This window comes from Struthio camelus, chromosome 3 (genome assembly GCF_040807025.1).
Source record: "Struthio camelus isolate bStrCam1 chromosome 3, bStrCam1.hap1, whole genome shotgun sequence".
NCBI lineage: Eukaryota > Metazoa > Chordata > Aves > Struthioniformes > Struthionidae > Struthio > Struthio camelus.
This window is the reverse complement of record NC_090944.1, coordinates 95,500,511-95,524,464: the sequence shown is the minus strand read 5'-3', so window position 1 is coordinate 95,524,464 and position 23,954 is coordinate 95,500,511. Positions and strand designations below refer to the sequence as shown.

Here is a 23,954-nt window from a genome sequence, read left to right as displayed (position 1 = left end):
AACAGACAGAAAAAAAAAAAGATTAGGCCCAAAGGAAGATGTGAGGTTGAATACAGCTGATGAATCTTTTGTCATTAGGACATGGGATGAGAAAAGAAACTTGCTGACTGACAACCCTCTCTGTACCTTCTACTCCACTAAAGGGAACTAAATTGAATTATTCCAGTTATCCTGAAAGAGTCTGCCTAGAGCTATTAGATATGCTGTGGGACTCTATACATGGATTCAATTTTATATGTGATATAAAAGAAAAGAAGTGGGCAGATTTTAGGTGCAGGTACTAAACTCATTAATTCACAATGACTTCTTAAATTCATCTCTGTTCTATTCACTTACTAATGTTCACCAAGTCATATAAATCTCAGACAGGCTTTCAGGCTTGGACAGTGATTCATACTTTTTAAGCCATTCTGAACAGAAAGACAGACCTCCAATGTAATTAAAATTTTACTCCTACTATATTTAGTAGGTGAAAATAAAAAGTCGTATTAAGACCAAACAGAATTATGCTTATTCTTCTGTAGAGAGTAACATGCAAATATTTCAACTGAGTTGAAAGAAATGAGCAATAGATTTTAGAAATAAAATTCTTTTTTACCAAAACAATTGCCTAGAAAATCCTAAACAGAGATGCAAATGCCTGACCTGCAATGAAGACTTAATAATTCTATAATTTGTATTTTCCCCACTTGATATGAGTAGAATGTTAACAAATTTGCTAACAGTTGGACTGTATGGAGACACACAGACTGAAAGTGGAGGCAAAATGTCCACAGACATTTCAGAGAACTCTGCTTGTGCTTTACTCAGACCTGGTCCTAACTCCATAATCCAATTCATCCTTACAATGTTCCATATAAATAAATGATCCTTACTCTCAGTTACTGAAACCTTAAACTGACCATAGGTTTTTGTTTTGTTTTGTTTTTTACTAGAAGAAAAGCTGAGGATATTTAGAAACCATCTGTGACATTAGTACTGAATGGAGAATTACCTGGAGACAACATATCCATTAATCTGTAGAAATTTCAGAATATCCTGTGCTTTTTCTCTGTCCTTGGCTTTTTCTTTGGCTGTGAGTGTATCATAGGGAACCAGAAGAGGATGGTTGCCTCCTCCTACTAATGGAATGTCAAGAGAATTAAAAGGCAGTTAATGAATATCTGTTGACATGATAAATCCCAATTTGCCATAGCAATGTGATATTATCATGTGGTGCACTGCAGTATAACCTAATCATCTGAAGTATCAACAATATACTTTTCTGTTTCTTAACATAAATCTATTTCTCCAAACTATTAACATACAAATGTAGACATGGCTAAATATATCATTGTAAAATAATCAATTGCTGCAAATATTAGAAAAATGTTGCATTTACTGAAAAATATCTGTTTTCATTAAATTAAGTTATAATTATTATGCATATTCCTAACAGTTAAGCAGTTATTTCCTTCTTAACAGCTTTTGCAGTATGTAATGCATCATTTTGTAAGAAAACCAAAATCTGTCATTCCAACATTGTTCTGCTTTTAAACATTCTGATGAAAGCAAAGGCTTCATGTAATTCAGCAAAATATAAGCATCTGTAAACAAATATGAAAGAGTGATGTAGATGTATTTTATAGTTATAGCTTCAGGCCAGAAAGGTATAAAAATATTCAGCATATATTATTCAAGCTCCGTTCAGACAGCTGACCAGTCTGATCAAAAGATGCTGCAGAAATAGAAAGATAAATAGAATAAATTCCATTTTATTTCTTACAAATAGGGGATATACTGATTGCTCTCTGTGTGTAGATAGCTAAGCTGGCAGGAAAATAAGGTTGTTATTACTAACATAAATATTTGCATAAAAAACACCATTGTTAGGATTTCACCTTCTTCTAAAATTACCATCATATAGCAGATCACAATTAATTGCTGTGATAATTGCTATGAAATCCCAGAGAATGGTAAGGGAAATAATTAAACTTATCTCAGAAAAAATGTTATGCAGTAAGTCTCTAGTAATAATATACAAAAGAAGGAAACAAATCCTCTCCACAAAATATTGGAGATATATCCGTTGCTGATTTTAGAGGTAACATATTTTAAAATTTTCCATTAGTGTTTTTGCTTTTGTTTCTGTGTGTGTGTGGTGTTTGTTCGTTGTTGTTGTTGTTGCTATTTTGGTTTGTTTTTAGAAAGTATAGCCCTGAACATTCAAATCATTGATTTTTATTCTTGTGTGTATATCATAAGCGTGATCTACTTCCCTAGTATTATAGCTGAGGACAGTCATTCAAAAACATATAGAGTAAGTACACGTCATACATAAAAAAATCATTAAGAATATCATAGGTCATCCAATAATAATTAATACACTCAAAGTGGGCAATTTTCAGGTAACTGATTTGTGTATGTGAAAAGCCTTTAATGAAAAATAGAAATTTCATAATGTCTGAAATAAAAAGTAGCCAAATGTTTATATTTTATATCTGTGGCTCTCCTATGAAATCTTGGGCTCCTTCAAATCAGTGGGAAATATATATCTGTTTTTCCAATCATTATTCATGTGAGCATTCCTTCTTCATTTAGTTTTTTCAGCTTTCCAGTCTCATTTAGTGTATTCAACAATTCTTCTTTTACAATATCTGTCCAATCTTTAAGTGTCTACCCTGGCCATAGAGACAAGTGTAGGAACTCTTTACACCCTTACTAGGTAAAAATATCAAGTAGAAAATTGCTGTGTATACTCCATGCTTTTTCTGCAACTGATACTCCATTTCTATGTACTAAATTGACACAAATGAAGAGAAATTAATAGCTATGATCAAGCTACACTTCTGTTGCACTTTTCAGATTAAAGTAGATGCAACATATGTTCATAAAAACGCACAAATGCTTTAAAAGCCCTCACCTAAAACCATTAATCTCCACTCAGTTCAACACAGTGCTAACAACAGGTGTTATCTGAAGATCTCCTCTTTATCTTTAAAAAGGCTAAGGTGTTTTAACAAAAATGAGCTAACAATAGCTTATTGAATGTAAAGTTTCATAATTTTGCACTGTTTACCATGAAGCTTTTTTGCCTGTTACACACATCTTAAATTTTTAATATCTGAACAGAAACAATGAATTCAATGATGCGATAACATAAATGAAATTATACGCTTGCTCACGAACAGAGAAATCAGAGCCATCAGTTTAGTATTTCTATCTATGAGATTTCTGTAAAAGTCAAGACTGTCACATTAGCTTACTGCAGAATTTTGTCATTTTAAACTGCAACGACAAGCATTTTAAAATTAGATTTACTAAGTCTTAAGGTAATATAAACAATTTTATTAAAAAACTTGATTTTTATGACTCCTATTAGTGTTTTAAATTTAAAGTATTCCATCCTGAATGACATGTTGGATAGTGTGTGTGCATGGTACAGGCAAACATCCAGAGTAAATGCATGATAAAGCCTTCTGGAAACATTAGAAAACTAAAGCTATTTGCATACATCTGCTCCAAGGAAACAAAAGAAGTTTGCCTTTCCACCACCAAAAAAAAAGTATGAAGAGTCATATTACTGAGAATTCTTACGCCAGTATTGCTGAATTTACCTAACCATTAAAGAACAGTCAGAGATAACAATCTGAAAAAGATCTTGCCAAAGAAATAAAAAAAAACCTAATATAAAAATGAAATTCTTATATGCATACCTGTATCTGAAGTCTGCATTACTGTTCTGTTCTTTATACATATGCTGTATAAAAAAATTTTTTGAGGACTGGCATAGGTACTGGAGAAAAAAAAACCATCCTCAAAGGCCAGATTTTGCTCAGCTGACAAATACATTTACTTTTCACACCAAGAAGCACACTATTGGAAGGCTCTCCTTCATTCACTCTGTCAGCCTTTAGCCTTTTCAATAGTACACCCCTTTGCATAACACTACAAATACCTCATTGAAGTGCTACTCAGAGGCAAATTTTATTTTCAAAGCCTCCAAACATAGCAGAGCTATTTACATATCTAGTCTTCCTGCAGCCTATAGTTTCCTAGATTTAGCCCATTCTATGGCTACACATCATGAAGAAAGCTTTAAAAAGCCTATAAAACTTGTAATAAACTGTAATAAGGAGAAATATAATTAAGGACATGGACATTCATAGTGATTTATAGAAGACACTTCCAGGTGAAACTTCTCTTTCTCATAAAACCTAAACTACCATACATTAGCTGAAAGTTTGCATATAAATAAAACAAGCAAACAAACAAACCCACCCAGACAAGTCTGGCAAGTGTTATTTAGACTTCAAAACTTTCAATAAGACAAAACCCTAACTGCAGCATTTGCAAATGAAAAACTTGCTGTATCTCCAGCTATTGCTTTCTCCATGTACAAATCTAATTTTCCCTGGGAAAAAAGTTAACTTTAATACAAAAAATAAACAAATGTAAATAAAAACGTATTGCCAAAACAATGAGCCACACAAAACATGACAGTATTTGTCATTTAGGTTAGCAGAGATCACAGAGCATGTGCAACTTTTCATGTGGAATCACGAATCTACTCTAGATCTATCCATTTGCCAATTCAATATATGACACAGGTAGTTCTTAGTAAACACCCTTGTACATGCCCCTCCAATAACGTAAGTAATTCAAATGAAATCAAAGTGCACTGGGCAACAGTTTGAAAGACTACTAATAAAAGGAAAATGTATTAAGGTAGCATGACGTTATTTACAAGCTTTGACTTCTCTTCCTTTGATACATTTGAACAGGTAAACTACCTCAGCAGGAACTGTTACACTTTGCCCTATAAAAGCTCAGATATACCTCTAAGCATTAAAAATCACAAATACGTAACTGAAAACTGTAACTAGGAATAGATTTTTCTTGTTTATTCTTCAAGACTATTGACTAATTGTCAAGATTAATAGACTCTTAACTTTTTTGTCAGTCTAATACTTCTCCTCAAATATATGACCCAAGATAATCATACAGAATTTCATATAATGTAGATAGCATGTATTACCTTTTGCTTCAAGTTCCATTTTCTTTTTCTTTGCCCATATGTTATGGTAGTTTTCAGCCATCATCTCAGCCATAGCCTTAGAAAAAAGAGAGCTTAATGATGTGTGTTGCAATGGTTAACCCTAAGGAAGGGCAATTTTCTATTTTACATTAGATAATAAGTTTAAAAAAACTAGAAGCAGCATAATCGATTTTCAATACAATTGCACTTTAATGTTTCACTGAAAACATCCGTTTTATTTAAAAATTCTGATGCAGAATTTGGGTAGGTAGGGTATAATGTAGGTGGGAACTGGGGACCAGCTGCTGAAGAGAAAACTGCTAGTATAAAAAAGGAGGAGCCGCAGAGAGGAGTACAATCTGGGAACAGTACTAGAATGTCAAAGGGGGACTTGATTCTCAAAGCAAGGCTGATGAGAAACTCCAGAACACCCCGGTGAGGAAAACAAAGGATAACAAACCAGTGGACCAAATCAGGATTACTCTTCCTGGCAATACCTATGAATGTGGATATAGCCTGGTCCAAGGGAATACTCCATTGTATGAGCACATTGTTAGGAACACCAACCATTTCACCAGGAACTCCACAGATACAGCCAGCACAGTTATTTATCCAGCATGAAAATCTCCTCCAACATACACAAGGAGTAAGTAAATTCTTCTTGTAAAACAAACTTTTTCAGTTCAGATGATAAGCTAAAAACTATACCCCAAACTGTAAGCAAAACACAGGAAAGCTCTCCAGTCCCTAACAAGTAGCAACTACTCCTCCCACGTGTGACAACTTTTCAAACCTTCCCTTTCCATCCTCCCTACTATATACACAGGGTATGTGTGCAACCGGGGAATTTCTGTAGATTTCACTTCCCACTTCTTTCATAGACCTATAGTAACACTCTTCTCTTCTTCAGCAATGGTTTTGAGTAACCAGTATTTTTTGAGTATCAACTTCTTCATTTGGGAGAATACTCACAAATTCAGATAACAATTTGAAAATTTTTGGCCCTATCTTGCTTGTCGATAGGACAAGCTTTTCCACACATTTTCCCCTGGTGAATACTTTCTTACATGTATCTACCCCACATGGCAGATTTCTATCATGAATGATGGTCCCGGTGTTTTGATAACCCAGCTTAGAACCTTGCCTACAGAGCAGAATGTCTCCTCTCAGATCCATGCTTCTGGATTTTATTTTCTTGGAAAGCAGGGTATAATGAAAATGGTGTTAGGGCAAGACCTAGTTATTCACAGAGCCAGGATGTGACCAAGTGACCACTTGGACCAAGATGAGAAGTACTGCTCAGTCCTACGGTTTTAAAAATGGTTATGGTCTCTTTTCATATAGTATCTTCATGGCTTGATATAAAACATAAAATAGCATCAATTCTTAAGTATTATTCAAAAAAATTTTTTAATAATTAATTTTCCAAGCAATTTAAAGCAAAGTTGAAGAATCTAGCCCTGAGTGACGGCTAGAGAGATATTAAAACAGTAAAAACAAAAACAATAATTCAAAAATGAAATTCAGTTAATTTTTAAAACTTAGATCTCATGAATATTTAACATGTGTGGATATTTCCAGAAGGGCACTATCAGGGCATTTAATAACAGAAATGACAACTTAATTAAAGTTGCTTAGATTTTAAATGACAGATTTTGAAGTTGTTCTCAAGAGAGAGCTCTCGTTGTAACTAAGGGAAAATGAATCAATGAATCATAAAGCCAACCATCACTGTTTTATAACAGAGGGCCACAAAGGAAAAAATTAACGTCAAATGTCAGGTGATATAGCATAAAAGAGTAAACAAGGGAGTGATTCAAATTCTAATGCCTTTTCTTTCTGTTTAGTGACAGGCTGGTCACTTCTCTTTGGGTTTGGTTTCCCACTTTATAATACTATGATGATGTTCACATTAGAGCCATGTCATGAGCATTATGCAAAATTTCTATGGTCTTTTGACTATAATGAGTATATGCAAATCTCAAATTCTGCAATTATAAGGACACTGTTCCAACAATTTGATAACAACCTAGTAACAGAAGTAGTGTTGTTCAATTATCAATTTTATTAATTCTTTGGAATGATCAGTGGTCTAATGAACAGTATAAATCATGACAATTAACTGGGAGAAAATTTTTGTTGTTATAAACCTAGTCAGCAATCTACAATGGTTAGAAATATGAAGCTGGAAACCACAAGGAAACAAGGAGGGGAAATCCAGTCTGAGAACTCGATCAGAAGTACAATACGGTATATACTGCGAAGTTAGCCAGTTACTTTACTACTGCTGCTTGTTTCACTGCACTACAGTAGAGCTCAATATGGGCTAGCTTAACCCTGCCTTTTGTAACCAGCACTGAACTCCATGTTGCCATCACTACACTGGTACAAATACTCATGCTAACTTGCTTAAAACAATCTCGTGTATGTCTACGTAATATTGCAACTACACTCACGGTAATTAGACTGTAAAAACTAGCAATGCATTTCATCAAACTTCATGATGAAACCTAAGTCTTTCTAAGACTAACATCATTCATTTATCAATTAAAAAAATACCTGTTACATGTAACAGAAATCTACAGTCTACAGTTTTGATTTACAGTCAAAATCCTATCCTCAACCACTTCATTTTCTATTTTCATAAGATTTGTCATAGCCTTGTCTCATGACAATTTATTCAACGTAGAAAAAAGAGCATTGACAAAACTTCTGGGGGAGATGGTGGAGAAATGAATGATAAACATAGAAAAAAGCTGACGATGTAAGCTTTTCTAAACAGAATTCTCTTCAAGATGACAGATGTTCACAAAGAGGACTGAGAAATCAATCCAGGACTAAAACAAACTTTGAAGTCTTATAACCTTCTCTGTGTATTTTAAAGTAACAAAAGATCAAAGAGCAATGATGAAACAGACAAAAAAGAACAAAGCATATCAAAGGAAATAATATAAATAAGGCACAAGTGTTTTAAATAAACTAGAAAGAAAGAAAAATTTAAATTGCCAAAAAGGGCAGGCACATTAAGTGTTTCTGACTTACATGAACGTCTCTGGAGAGGGTGACATTGCTCATATCAATTGCTCGAGGGCTGTAACCATGGGCTGTATCTACAGAGATCTGAACGACAAACATGCAAAACAATGGAGTTATACATGCCTTTGATGTAAAGAAGTTTTTATTAACAAGTTATTAAAGTTAACGAAAGAACTAAAGGATAAAGAGTCACTTGTGTATCTCTAGAGAGCAAAAAGATCCTAAGTAACTGAAAATTTGTGTTCAATCAAAAAAATACTAAAGGTGGTAAATGGAAGTTAGATTTAGGCAAATGTCTAAATCTTTTGTTAGGTAATTACAACAAACATTGCCGTTCACTCACAAAGATAGATATTGATTAGACATGAATCTCACTCATTCAAATGTAAATTTCACTTGAACAAATGCTAAAGATTTGAATTCATTATGAATAATACTGCACTGAAGTTATGATCAAACTTCTGTGTTTTCTAGAGATTTTTTTTTTGAAGTAGAGGCAGGCCAAATCTCATATCATCTACTTTAAGGTGAGTTCAGCCAAAAATAAAGGTTTGAGTTTTGCCCTTCAACTCTGTTGCTACATACAGAAATGCAATCTAGTAAATCCGTGTCTTTTTCCTTCTCCCAACCCAAGACTTTTATTTTGAAGGTTTTATTTTGAAATTCTCTCACTCTACTGCCTAAATTTATCATGTGATTTCTCATTACATTGACAGAAAAGCATGATAAGCAATGACGGAGATTCCCTGGACAACCACTAACACTGATGCAAGAAGTGCGGCTAGAAAGGGGCATTGCTGGGCTTTCCTCTTTGTCATGTCTAGCTGCTATGTCAATATACCACCTTGCAACCACTACCGATCAACCTTAAGGGTCTGAAAATGCATGGCAGAACCTAGAGTGTGGTCCATAGGACCTGTACTGGGCAGGGATGCCAGGAACATATTCAGATTGCATTTTAAAGTCAAACTGCATCAAGGGAATAAAATGATCTGTAAGTAATCTAACTTGAATCTTCAAATTACTGTGGAAGCCATATTATCATTTCTAGCACATCTAGCAACAAATAGATCTCTGCATCCACTAGCATTTCATAATGAAGATGAAATCTTTGGACAGTATCATAAAGAAGAAATGCATTCTCTTCGATTACATAGGCATCTCCTCAAAACCAGAAATAATTAATTAACAGTGTTTCTAGAAGACTAGGACACTATCCCACAAAACAGCTTGAATCCTTAAGTGGTATTTTTTTCATTTTAAAGATACGATTTCAGCATTGATAGAACCTCTGAACCTGGAACATCTAGAACGTCTGAACATACTCTCTAGAACCTGTTCACATAGCACATCATTACAGAACAAAAGGGAAGTCATTGGGATCTCAGTAAATAATACTGTAACTGCACTTGCTACCTGCACAGCGTGGTAAGAAAAAGATCTTTAAGGAAATGGTTGAAAACTACAGAAACAATCCAATCGTAAGATATTTTTATTTGGAAATGCTGTGAAGGTAACTGAAACCCCAACTCCACATAAACTAGAACCTTTGGCTGGACTATTTCTTTTATGATGGACCCAGATAGCTGTGAAACACCTAGCTGTGAAACTGCATTACAAAACTCTTGCAGAGAGGCCTGTTGCACCAACAACAGCTTTCAGCATAAAGCATAACAACTATAGGCACTTTCATGTAAAAACAAAACAAAACAAACAAAAAACCCAGAAAAGATACTATCACCACTTGCTGCAATACACTAATAAAATGCGTGAATTCTGCTTAGTTCTTTCAAAGACAGGTATACGAGGAAGCACCAGCTGGAACAAACAGTAGGATAAGACTTGTAAGGAAGACAGGTGTTGATAGTCTCTAGATTAGTAGGTCATGAAGATCCTAGTGCACATATATCTTCAGCCTTTGCAACACTCAGCTCAAGAAACAAAGGACATCGATTAGGTCTTGCTGACCCACAGAGTTAGGACAGGATGGAGAGATTGATCACTTTAAGCTTCTAAAGGGTACAAAAAGACATACCACATGGCTGCCAAACTAAGAGGCCAAGGAGCTAAGAGGACGCAAGGAGAACTTTTTATTCACATATTATTATTATTGTTATTATTTTGTTTTGTTTTTATTAACACCAGGAACACCTGGTGTTCCCTTATGCTTCAAATCTTCATTAGGTACACTGGAGACACCATCAGGATAAAAGCATCGCAGTGCATACATGCTGGACAGACTACTTGGAAACACATGTCACGGTGATAGCGAGTATGTGGGTATGAGAATGTAAGCAAGCAAAATCAATTTCGCTCCAGTTTTCTTTTGAAATAAAATCACCCTCCCCACTTGTAACATCTCCCTTTGAGATCTGCAATACTGTTGCTACGATGTTAATTCCTTCAAACAGACAGCAAAACTCTCAGGGGACGAAGATAACAAGGTTTGCCCCTCAGGTTTTCAGGGTACTGATTTACACTATTGCAAATCTACATATGCTTAAATATGATCGTACACTTTAAGGAGGATATAGCAGAATCTGATATCTGATATACCAGGATTCTGCTGTAACAGATAAATTCATGTCCACCATAGGAACGCTTTCCTTTAGAACTTACCAAACATTCATCAGTAGTCAGAATTTATTTCCAGTGTCTGATACTACTTTTGTGTGCATATATCTGACCTCATACAAGGATTACAGATTCATAGGACCCATTTCAAAAGGCAGGTATTTATAACAGAGAAGAGAATAACAAATAGGATGTACGAGTAGCACACAGTAAATAAATTTTGATTTAAAAAATTATCGCTTTGTTTCCTAAAGCCAACAGTTCCAGTTGTTACTTTTTACACTAACATGAAGATATTGATTAAACATACTTAAAATTTCTCAGATGGACATGCTGGGAAAATGCTGATTTTTTTAGTGATGACAGCAGAACGTATTTTAAACATAAAATGAAAAATAAAGTGACAGAGAACTGTGACATTTTGTGCTGGCTGTAGCCTTCAGAAACCCTTACAGATAAGTTATGAAATTTTAAAATAGTAAAGGCAGATTGTAACTTATCTACAAAAGTTCTTTTCATATGTCAATATAATTTGAGTCTCAGCTATAAAGCTATTGATTCTAAGAAGCTCCTTGTGCTTAAATTGTATATAAATATCTTTGTCACTGTAGTATTTGGGAGCAGTATTATGAACACCTAGAAGTCAAGAAATTTGGAAGTTAGAAATTTTGGAAGGGAATTACAGTTTGCATACTATAATTTGCACCTCATCCCAACTGCTAAATGGAAGCACATGATACACACCTGCTAGTATCAACAGTGAGTTGGAGGGGAAGGTCCAGCTGCTCCTTTCTCACATGCATATTGCCACACTTGCACATGGAAATTGTGCACAGATGAGTTGAGAGGAGAGGGAAAGATTTTTCCCCTCAATTTTATTTCCCTCACTGGTTTGGCTCCATGTTTGTCTATGTGATTGAGACACAAAGATAGTCTCACCTCTCAATTTGCAAAGTATGTAAAGACTTCAGAAAATATACTGCCAGTTTTTCTATGTTTTATCCTAACAGCATTTTGATTTAATGAGGCTATCTTTAAGGAAAAGCCTATCATGAACATTTTCAGAACTTTGATTGTCTACAGTTGTAAACGTAATGCTGCATTGACATTTGTATTCATTTTCATTTAAAAAGAGAAATGAAAATCATTTATATATGTACTTCTTTCTCTACACACTTAAAGGCATCCATAACCACCCAATTCCACAGAAAAAGGAGATCAAAATCATATTAATACTCACTACTGATGTCTAACCACCTGTTAATGTACATAATTCTCAAAAATTATGCAATTAACTTTTAAAAAGTGAAAAATTACATTAATATTTCATATTTCTATACTTTTTTGAAAATGTTTGTTAAAGCACTATTTTTGATTAGGGAAAGCTAAGCAAGCAGAAATTTCCAGCTTCTATGAATAGAAATCCAAATCTCAAACCGGTTTTATGTTATATGATTACTTGCAAAAAATACTTCCATGCACTTTCATGCTGCAGGGATAGTTCATCATTTGAAACGTAAAAATGGAAACATATTTTGCGAGCAGTTTTTGGAATATAAAATGACTTACTTGACTGGTTTGCGATATGCGACGCGTTCGATTATAAAGAGCCATGGAATCTCCCTCCCTTGTTCTTTCAATCCGCCATCCCCATGCCAGCATGGTTTTTAGTGATTCTTTTATTGGCCATCGATAAATTTCTTTCTCCTAGGAGAGTACAAAGGCAATAATTACTGTGTTCTTTCTGTAGCTGTATAGACTGAAACATAACTGTTGGACTTTTGCCTGGTTATACTGAGTCGCAAAGTAACCTACTGAAATCAGCCCTGGCGGCATAAGGTCACAGCAAAGAAGGAAATAAAAAAGCTGATGACCACAAGGATAACAATGTTGATGACATGTTCAGATATGAAGTCAAAGGTGAAACAGCTGATTATCATGAGTAATAAAGGTGCTTTGTCTACTACATGAAGCAAAACTCAAAAATCATAGACTCATAGAAAAGTCTAGGTTGCAATGGACCTTTGAAGATCATCTGGCTCAATCTTTTGTTCAAAACAGAGCCTTAAATTAGGTTGTCCAGGGCTCTGTCAAGCCAAGTCTTGCATATTTCCACTGAGGAAGATGTCACCACTTCTCTGTGTAACATACTGGAATGTTTAATTGTTCTCACAGTGAATAATTTTTTCTTATGTCCAGAATCTCATGAAGCAGCTTACACCTGTTGCCTTTGCCCTGTCACTGTGCATCCCTGTGAGGAGAGTAGCTCCATCTTCTCTACAACTACTTTTAGATACTGGGAGACAGTGATTAGATCCCCCCAGAGCCGCCTTCTCTTTAGGCTGAACAAAATCTGTTCCTTCAACCCTTCTTCCCAACCTTCTAATCATCTTCATGGCTCTCTGCTGGTAAACTAAGTCCTCACTAACCAAGTAGGCATGCCTGTAGGATCTCGCTGTAAAAACACAGTGGTGATGTGACACTTCAGCTTCACTGTAAGTTAAGTTCAGCCATGACAGAAAGTAGGTTGAGTGGCCTAGCTATTGTACAATAAAAACCCTATTGTCTCTTCTTCAGATTTTAAAGGAAGAGAACAATCACACATTAGCTGATGCATTCTAAATTAAAAAGAAAGTGATGCAAACATAAGCTGATACATTCAGAGTGAAAGAAGTAATATTTTAATCACACTGGATCAAGAAGAATAAACAAATTCCTCACCTTTTCGGTCAGTAATTTATATTGTTTCATTAATGGTTGCACTTTCGCGGATTCAGAATATGTTTCACCATATACCCACCCATTGGCAAACTGAAAACAGTAATTAAAAAAAAAAAAGGAAAAATGGAAGAGAGGGAAAAATTATGAAAATCTTATTTTTATTTGTCCAAAGGTACCGAACAACGTTTCTACAGGACTACTTCCTTTCATCAATTTCCTTTCTATTATTTTCTCAACATTTTTATCATCCCTGCTTCATCTACTTATAGTAAAACAAATTATGTAAAATGGTATCTTTTTGAAAGTCAATGATTACTTGATGCAAACATTTCAATTCATTTTCTCTTTCTTGATTTCCTTAGAGCATGATCCTTTACATATATATATAGAACATGACATGGTTTTACATTTAAGGAATAGCTTCTAATATCAGACATGGAAGCTACACTGAGACATGGAATTCCTAAGAATTTTTTTGGTTAAAAAGTGAAATTTTAAATCAATAAAACTACAATTAGCAAGTGTATTTACTCAAAAGTTAACAAGAAAGAACCGATGAAATACCAGTATGAAATACGCAAATGCGCTTGCAGAACTACTCAAAAATGTAATTCAAGAAAACAAATATTCATATCTTACATATGTACCAACTTGTAACCTTATGAAAAATAATAACACTCAGAGTAAAATCTTCTTAAGATTAAATACATACACACATAAAAGTTCATATTCTGCTTTAACAGGAATATAGATTTTACCTTTTCCATTGACCATTTATCATGAGAGTGTTCTGCATATTTGTTAATGAAATATTCTAGCTTTTCAGGGATTGTAATGCTGAAAGTGAAGGGAAAAAGCCATTACATTCCACATGCTAAAATGTGAATGGTGTTGTTTCAAACAAAACGTTCAAATAATTAGCAGTGCATATTTCCATGTAAAATACCTTACTGTGCTGGTTTCCTCATATAGTTTGCTTCAAGCCCCACTCTCCCTTAAATCAAGGGGAAGAATCTGACTTATTCAATGGGTGCTGAACGAGGACCACAGCTGTTACAGGATTTTTACCTCTTTAACACATGCAGGGAAAAAACAATAACGACACCCAGTACTTACGCTTTTTGCCAGGTTTCTACTACTAATACTCATTTTCCTGAGATTAAAAATATAACTATGACCTTCAGTTTCAGAAATAGTGCTAACTTACTACCTGTCAGTTATAAACTAGCTACGCTAATGATCCTTTTTAAAGTATGCTATATGTTTTATATATTCCTACAAATTTCATTATATAATTGAAGCACTGTAAGTTGTGACAACTCAAAACTTAAATTCTCAAGGCTTTATTTTCCAATATCCCAATGAATAACTAAAAAAATTATTAAAATACTTATGAAAAAAATAGGAGTATACAAATAAATACACTAGCCCCTCAACAAAATAGTGCTGAAGTTGAAGTTTCTTGAGCAATAAAAGAAAAACAGCTATCTTAACTATCAAACAAGCACCAGAGATAGAATCCTTTTCCAAAAACCATTTGGAAATAAATATCAGTATTCTTCTGCATCTGCATTCTTACAATTGAAAGGGAAAAACTACTTCTTGATCACTTCTGAAATAGCAAGATTTTCCCTCCTATGACACAGAATTTAGGCAGGAACAGTGTTGTAACGCCATCTATTGGAAACTAGCAGAGTCTGTTTTATAATTTTCAATCATAAGATGGCAAAAAAGTAGAAATGCACAAAGAAATGATCCCATATACAATCAACGTAACAGTTTGCAAGAGCCTAACCACTCACAAAATAGAAAGAGATCATAAAATATTCATCAAATACCGTTAGCAGTTCTTTTTATTGTTTGAAGAGTAACTTGGTTATTGGGGAGGGCAACTCTAACTATAGTATAAGACTTTGCAAAAATTCACAAATACAGTTAATGGGAAGCTACAATAAGGTCATATCCTATAGCTTCATATCATATGAATAGCTTCACCCAAATATGGCTAGGACTGGTAAGCACTGGGATGCAGGACTGGCATGCAAAACAATACAGGATAGGGTAGAAGCAATACTGATAGAAGTAGTACTTTCTTTGTCCTGATTCATCACAGAACTATTGACCCCCATATGGAAAGGAGAAATACGGTAATTGACGACGGGTACTTTTAGCTAGCGTTTTTTGGAAGTACTGAATGTATTCTCACCATCTGCTATAATCCTCTTAAATGAAAATAGATAAAGTCTTCTTCATTTAATCTCTTAAATGATAGCAAAATACCCTTGTTGAATTTTGCTAAGCCTTCATGCATCTTTAATATATCTTAGGTGAATGAATTTTAGTGGTGACTGATGTGATTCCTACATTCCAGGCTATATTATCGCTTCTGTTATCATCTTACGATGTTCATGTATGTACCGGCATAATGAATCAAGGGTATCAATCTACTGAAGGAATTCTATCTCCTGACTGTTAATATAGACAGAACGTCCACAAGAACAAGTGGAAAAGATATTCTCCAAATGGCATTTCTCAAGATATAGCATGTAATCTCCCTGCTGTAAAACTACTCTATATAGAGTAGAATGTGGCTCCGGCTGTAACGAAAAATCAGTAAACGAAGATACTCTTCAGATATATGTTTTGTCTGGCTAATGTGTAGCCAGAGTCTGACTGTGCTGACTGTGCAGACAGAATGAAGATCTTTCCGCCCATTTCCCCATCATTCAAAGTAAAAAGACATCATATAAATATATGATCCACATCATTGTCTGTAGGTATACTATTATCCACAGGCACTGGAATTACCAGCTTGCCTGTTGTTAATAACGACAGGAATGATGTAGATTTATTTGCTGTTACAATTCCTAAAAGAGCGAGAGGTTGATTACAGTGCACATACAAAAGTAAATGGATAGTTCTGTCTTCAAGTTGAAAATGCACCATGTGATAGAATGACCAAGGAATTATTTTTCAAAGTGGATATTTCTTGCTTTAAAGCACAAGATTTGCATTTTATCTAAAAGATGAGTGTTCAGAATACACATAAATAAAAGCTGTAACTTCACATCATATCCAATAGCAGACTCCATGCCTCTTTTCACCCACCCAAGGTACAAATCAGTCGCAAAAGTAATTCCTTACTTTAAGGTATCAACAGGTTGAGGGTTGAAGTTCCCATCTGAATCCATTGAAGACTGTTTTTCCATCATACTGACATAATTTGATTCCATGTAGTCTGGAGGTAAGGCCCCTGCAACTGCACTCAGACAAGGCAATGCCAATTTGAACAGTTCTTGTTCATATTTCTGTGGAACATACAAGGGATATAGAGTAGTGAATGGAAGCTATCGATTTCATTGCTGAAATCAACACAGCTGTATGTGAAACCAAACAGCCATAGAATGGCTTTCTTATTGAACATGAAATTAATTCCCGTACTGAAAATAAAAGAAATTGATGGCACAAAATATACTATATACTAAAGATAAAGCTAGGATCAAGTCTTGTTCTTGCTGAAGTAAATGGAAAAAAATTAACTTTAATGTGGGCAAGACTGGAAACTTTGCAGGTATGTGGGAAGCCAATGTAGCACAAGAATATTCACAGCCTTTCTAAATACCTCAGTTTGCAACAAAACTCTCATGAAGTTTTAACCAAAAAAACCCTACAAAATTAACAATATATACATACCGAGGGGTACTTTCAAACTTTTGTCCAACATAAAATTGAGTCACAGGTGATTTACTACTAAGCAAAGGGCTGTGCTCTTGATTTAAGGATGTGTAGCATGTGAGGTAGAAAAATGCAGTTTTCAGTGACGCTTGAATTTGCTTTTAGGGCCTAGAGATTTAGTTGACCTGTACAGATATGTTCCAAGACTATTTCAACAGCTACATATAATTTTGTAATGAGCACACAAAAACGTACACCTACCTTAAGGCAGGAGCTATAACATGAAGAATTAAACAGGAAGACTTAAATTTACTAAAGCCTTTGTTTTTCCCTTCAAGGTGGACAATGCAGGCTCTTCTAGTAATAGCTGGATATTAAAATGAATTACCTTTTGAGACAAGGCATCAAAAATACCCCAGAACAATTTTCTGGATAAGTGAAGTTCTTCTTCTGATGCAGCACCAAAGTTACCCCATCCACCTGGCAAACAATAATACTTCCAGCATCTTTCATAATGATTTGTCAGCAACTAAAACAGAACATATTTTGAAAGCAAGTAAAATATCATTGTTTATGTTCTTCAGTTATGGTACTAAACCACTACACAGAAACAGCCAGAGCATTTTCTAACTTTCATCAAGAAGTACATGTTCTGATTCCTCATGCTGTGTATTTATCTATTTTTTAAAACCTCTAGTGGATATATTGTCACAAAACAAGCAATTCTTACATTATTGGCATATGTAAAAAGCATGTGACAGAGGAGAATTTTTCTCACACCATAAGAACCCCATCAGTTCCAGGAAAGCCAAGAATTCGCTTGAGTCAATGAGTCAGTCTTCCAGACACTGCTACTACACAGAGAAGACAGTAGAACCGTGATTTAACCCAGCTTCCAATTATTATTAACATGTCTGGAAGCTATTCAACAGTAATTCCCAGTGCAGTTCATCTTCTCTTCTGTGATCTATAAAACCTGCCAGTCTACCCTACCTCCCTCTAACATAACTGGCAGAGGAGCTTTATTCTCCCTCTTCAGATTTAAAGAACTATTATCTAAGCTGTCAGATGATTAAGGAAGGAAGGGAGACAAGAAATTATATATGTATATAATGTAAAAAGACAGAAGTTTTATTACTCATGTAGAACCACAAGTATCTTATAACTATGGCCTTCAAGAGTTTAAGAGCTATTTGAAAGCTTTATTTCAAAAGAAAAACGTCCAGACATCAGGTTTGACTTTTGGACAAAATGTGAGCGCTAACATCTAATTTGTCTTTTAATCTAGCCAGGAATAAAGGCAGGTTTACTCTTACAGTTGTCCCTGATGAAGTGTTGAAAATATCCTAAAGGAAGTAAAAACAAGGCACTCCTGTTCCAGAAAATTCACATAAAATTATATAGAAGCTCCACAGATTTAAATTCATATGCCTTAACTAGATCAATTTTTAATTGTAGACACCAGCAGAGATATTCACAACAGATAGCACTCTATTCTTACACAGGCATCGCGAATTCCTCCTTTCCTCCTGCCCTTCCCAAGCCTCCAAAATTACATCTTCAGAACCATGACTGAACTTGTAGCGCTCTTTGGAATTAAGACTACTATAATCTGTTTGCTAGCACAAGTACATAAGGAATATGCGCAGTACTTTCAAATCAGAGACTCATTAGCAGATGTATGCAATATTCCATTATTAAATCACTGAAAATCAGCTTATTGTGTATGACATCTTAGGAAAGTTCTGGAATGATCTTAGGTAAAGATGTCACTTTCCTCAGATGCAACTATTACTTGTTCAGGGATCAGTGGACAAAACTGTTTGCCCCGGCTAACACCATGGTTCTCCTCATATCTGTATTCCTCTCCCAAAGCCAGGCTCTCTTACAGAAGGGATCTAGTTATTGTTTCCTTCCTGCTTGGTTCAGCAATACAAAGAAGTCTTTATAGTCAAGAGCTGCAGGGTCAACAACCCTGCTGTCCTAGATGAACAGATCTCGGGGAGTTCTCTCTCAAAAAACACCTAAAGAGCCATAGCAAAGCAGAGAAAGAAAAGTGCCTTACAACATGGCTACTTCGCTGTTGCAGCACATAAGATGTCAGAACACATGAGAAGACACCCGTCAGGTGCAGTACGCTAAATTATCAACCGTTATTCTCACACATAAGTATTAAAGAATGGCTGCTCCAGCACCTTGAGTTTGACTGAACACTTCTTGGGAGACACAACTGCATTCTGAAGCCCTTAGGAGAGGTAAGACCATGCAGCAGGTCCTAGTTGAGACTAGTGATTCCAGTTCCTCATCTAAAGTCAGAGACCATGATCTGGCCAGTAGAAATCTGTATAATTCTGATTAGTATTTTGGCAAAGAAAACAGACATAAAATGTAATTACTTCTGATCTGTGGCTTTTAAAGAAGAGAGAATAAATAAATAAGAAAAGAAGATATGCCCTGTTCAGAGTTGTGGTGGGAAAGCATTAGAAAGGGCTGCTGAAAAGTAGCAGTACGTAGGTGAAAAATGATGCACTTCCGAAAACTGATGCTGAAATCTGAGGAATCTTTATGGAGCACATTATCTCAGTAAGGAAACAACACATATTTCTTGTGGATTAGGAATCAGAATCATAAGATATGGAGAAACCTTTGGGGGCAGAAAATAAAATCGAAGATTAGTAACAATTAGATTTGCAAACCCAAACCACAGAAAAAGACTCCATTTTCTGAGGGCAGGGAAAATCAACACAAAGGGTAGAAGTTAGGAAACACGGAGATTATCAATTGTTGTCTTTCATTGAATTCATCTTTTGTCTATTTCCAAGGGTTGCCCTACTCTGCTTCCACCTAGTGTTTTTTTTTTTTTTAATAAAGGATAGAATTACAGGAGAAGTAAGCATGAGACATGGACCTAATATTTCTACATGAATGGATGCAAATTAGATTGATTTCCTGCCAGAGTGGTAACTTACCTCTAAGAACAATGGTCTGTTTTGTAGATTGGAGTTAAGCTAACAGAGAACATAGAGAACATTCCCGACGTAAGTATTTTTATTGCCTCTTGTTACAAAGAATGTTACTGATGATTAAAATATACATTTACCTTGAGAGGCATCTTTGCATGTTCATTTAATAGAGGAACATCAAATACTAATCTTCTCAGTAAATGCTGCATCATGGAAGGTCTCAACTGCCTGAAAGCAGACAGATAATTTCAGAAGGTTGTACAGCATGTTTTCATGTAAATAATTAATAAATCCATTAAAGTAACCTGACATTTTTACTTCATTAAAATGTTTCAAATTCATAAAGCAATAGGAATTTGCTTGTGGCACTACAAAAAGCAAGCCCAAAAGAGAGCAAATAAGTGCATATCAAAGAAAACCTTCTGAACATGCAAATCACATACTTTAAAGAAGCACAGAGAAAAATATTTGATCTATAGACAGAGATATAGTAAATCAGGAAAGAAAAAACTGAATTCTGATATTGTATACTATGATTACTATAGCCATGAAAAAACACTATAATTAAATTTCTTGCAATATATCCTGATGATGCTTAAGAATATCTTATAAATTAATAAGGACATAAGAGTGTTAATTCTTTGGATGTACTAAATGATCATACACAGCAGTGGGCATGAACTGAAAGGACAGAAGAAATAGGCATAATATGCATGTTAGAATGGCAAGGACATTAAAGTGTTCCAGACCAACAGCAAACATTGTAACTGGTTCACTGTATTAGTTCTTATCAAGGTCACGTATATAAAATGATCAATATAGCACATTTTATAAAGAACTGCTGCACAGTCCTTTTTCCCTGCAAAATTACCACCTACAATATAAATGTGTCTGGTATCTCCAAACAAATTCCCACCTTATGAAAAAAATCATTTACAGTGAAATGTTCAGAAAAGCTCTGGTGATTTAAAAGCCTAACTCTTCCTAACTTTCATTAGAACTTAAATTCATAAGTGACTAATAGACTTCTGAAAATTGAGCCTATGCAGGCTTATAAAAAATCTGGCTAATCCACTATAATTGAGACTGCATATGGCAAGACAAAATTCATCTGACAGGTGTCAATGATAAGGCATAATACTACCAGTTATTGATAAGGATTTCAAATGTAACATTTAGCACAATTAAAAGTTTATGTGAAACTATGATCTACTGATCACCAACAATGCTGCCAATCTGTGCAGCTTAAATAATTAAACAGCACTTCAGTGTATACACAATTACACATCTCGAGAGCTTTCTCTTTTTGCAGTACCTCCTCTTAGTTAATTACCTAGTTTTAAATTTTAAAAAGTCAGTAACAGCAAAATAACTGAGGGCTGCATATGACTACTTAATAATGCTGCAAATTGAATACAGTCAATGTAAACTATCTAACTCATGTGCCAGCAAAAATTCTTCATTATGCTATGATGGCACAGTTCTGCATTCCTGTGTTACGAATAGCACAGGTCACTCTACCAGTTCGCATTTCTGTGCTGCCAACAGTTTTTCCTTACCCACAGATAGACAGTAAACACTCTTCAATGGAATCTCGCTGAGCTTTGGTAAGAGAGCAGCCCTTTGAGAGTCTGTATACAGTATGTAATAAGGAATCGATGAGGGAAGCATGGTGCTCTGTGCCAGCAAAAAGAGGAGCACATCTGGTCAACAAAGGCAAGACCGCAGTGCAAAGGTATCGATTCAGAGCCAAAGCCATATCTGTAGCATTTAAAGCAGCCTATGGAATAAACGGGACACAAATTAGATTTGTTTGGTAAATGTTGTTACAAATGAAAAGAACTTTTTTCTTTGTTTATTTTCCTTCTGTAGTAGTTACAAAGGGGGAAATTTCCAAAACACACAAATGGGAACTTGATGCCTATTGGAAGCTGGGTTCCAGCTTTCTTTTCTGATTTGACAGTTTTCTCCCAAATGACTTTTTTTTTTGGAATGAAAGCATGACGAATACCGTAAAATTGCACACTAAAAATAAACATTCAAAAACAAAAATAATTTTCAAAAATATATTAAAGAATGCCATAGTTGTTTAACAGAGCATTCAAAAATCAAAAAACACCACAGTTAAGTTTGCATTGGCAAAATTCAGTTGTTTTGCCTTGCTATGATCAAACCTCAGTTTCATGCATAAATACTCACCTACTCTATCTGAAATAACATAGTACTTTTCAGAAAAACGTTTAAATAGAAGGTCAAATAAGGAAATCAAAGTCCATGTCTTAGCCCTCATACACACTCTCTAAAACTTGACTTTTCTGTACCAAGCCAGCTAAGAAAAAATTAGATGCAAAGACAACCGACAGAAAAAAGAAAGCAACTTTAAGGAGGAATTAAACAAAAATTGAAGGATTTCCTATATTTTCCCCTCACCAATCTCTGGAGAGGAACACTTTCATGCTAAATTTCTGGGAAGAGGCTATCAGTTACATGCTTTTTGGCAGCTGATTTGATTTTGATTCCACATTGCAAGCTCAGGCGGTCTCCTGGAGAAAGATGCTGCTGCATCTCTTCTGAATATGGTATCAGTGAGGGTTTCTTACAAAGAGAGCATCATTCTGGAGAACACCTCTTCACTGCTTTTCAAATATTTTCAAAGCTCAGCTCCACCAGGCAGCTCATCCAGCATTTGGGAAATGCCAAAGGATGGGGGAAAAAAAACCAAAAATCTTCTGGGGAATGAAAAAAGCTGCAGTGTTGAATAAGATAATGGAACTGAAATACCAATAGTCTTAAATCCTTACCGTATCTAAAGAAGCAGCAGCACGAAGATCTGGCAGAAAGCCAACTTCAAGAAGATGTAGAAGAAAATCCTGGTCCTCAATTCCATAGACCCTGTCAAGGAACAAAACCATGGCTGCCTTGTGATCTGGGCAAAACCCCGCAGACATATCAGGTTCCACCACAGTACCATCTAAAAGGAAGAAATAAGACTTCAATGACAAGGCTCATCCTACACCAGCAGAACAGGCAGTTATGCTACTTCTTGTCAGAGTTTTTGAGCCTCTGTTAATGTGTGACCACCTTCCCCACAGCTTCGTTACACAAAGACAGCAAATTTGTAGTTTATTGAATGAACAGGAATGCATAAGGCAATTTCTATCCTGATAGATCCTGAACTCCATACATGCTTTTTTGGTCATACTGTGTGTACCATGGGATTCTCAGTAGCTGATAATCTAATACTATATGAAATACCCAAAACATTAATTTGTCTACAGAACTACCTCATTCTTAGAAGAAGCACACAGAAGGTAAGAAATGGAACAAATCTGTATCAAGTACCACAGGAATGCAGCACTGGTGAGCATGTAAAGCATGATAATGAATTAAAATTGTGGCAAAGAGTCCTCTGTAATTCAAAATTTCTGAAATATCTGAAAGCAATTCACAGAAATATTTTTACATTTGGATACTTTAATTTTGGAAACCAAATAATTCATTCCATATCTATGAGCTGCACTCTATAAACTGCTACTTAGATATCATTTTTCTATAGCTTATCACCTCTACTTGAATATATATAAATAATTATATAATAGATTGATTGATCTGCTTATCTCTTCTGCTGTAACTGAATTGGGCATTCTTGTGCTGTAAGTCGCTACACAACGTTGCATTTATAATACTCTCTCTCAAAACACCCGAAAAAGCAGACATATATCCTTTCCTGCTCACTTAGCTCCCACTATTGCAATGAATACTATGTAGGCAGAAAACAGTTTATTCTTTAGTCTGTATTTGTGTATGTATACTTCACAGAATCACAGAACTAATCCAACCCCCCTGCTCAAGCAAGGTCAACTAGACCACATTGCACAGGACCGTGTCCAAATAGCTTTTGAATATCTCCAGGGAAGGAGACTCCACAGCCCCTCTGGGCAACCTCTTCTAGTCACCCTCAGTCACCC

General features: G+C 35.2%; 1 protein-coding gene across 9 annotated transcripts in view; it reads right to left on the bottom strand.

The window, feature by feature from the left end:
* The window catches only part of RYR2 (ryanodine receptor 2), a 469,316-nt gene that overhangs the window by 113,273 nt on the left and 332,089 nt on the right, over positions 1-23,954 (bottom strand). For all 9 annotated transcript variants that reach the window (XM_068939250.1, XM_068939252.1, XM_068939253.1 and 6 more), the window contains 11 exons: positions 22,788-22,957; positions 21,546-21,766; positions 20,124-20,214; positions 17,412-17,552; positions 16,493-16,656; positions 14,107-14,185; positions 13,349-13,438; positions 12,197-12,334; positions 8,060-8,137; positions 5,018-5,093; positions 995-1,121 (listed from right to left, as the gene is read on the bottom strand). In XM_068939250.1, coding sequence (XP_068795351.1) covers positions 995-1,121; positions 5,018-5,093; positions 8,060-8,137; positions 12,197-12,334; positions 13,349-13,438; positions 14,107-14,185; positions 16,493-16,656; positions 17,412-17,552; positions 20,124-20,214; positions 21,546-21,766; positions 22,788-22,957 — 1,375 coding nt within the window. The remainder of the gene's footprint in view (positions 1-994; positions 1,122-5,017; positions 5,094-8,059; positions 8,138-12,196; positions 12,335-13,348; positions 13,439-14,106; positions 14,186-16,492; positions 16,657-17,411; positions 17,553-20,123; positions 20,215-21,545; positions 21,767-22,787; positions 22,958-23,954) is intronic.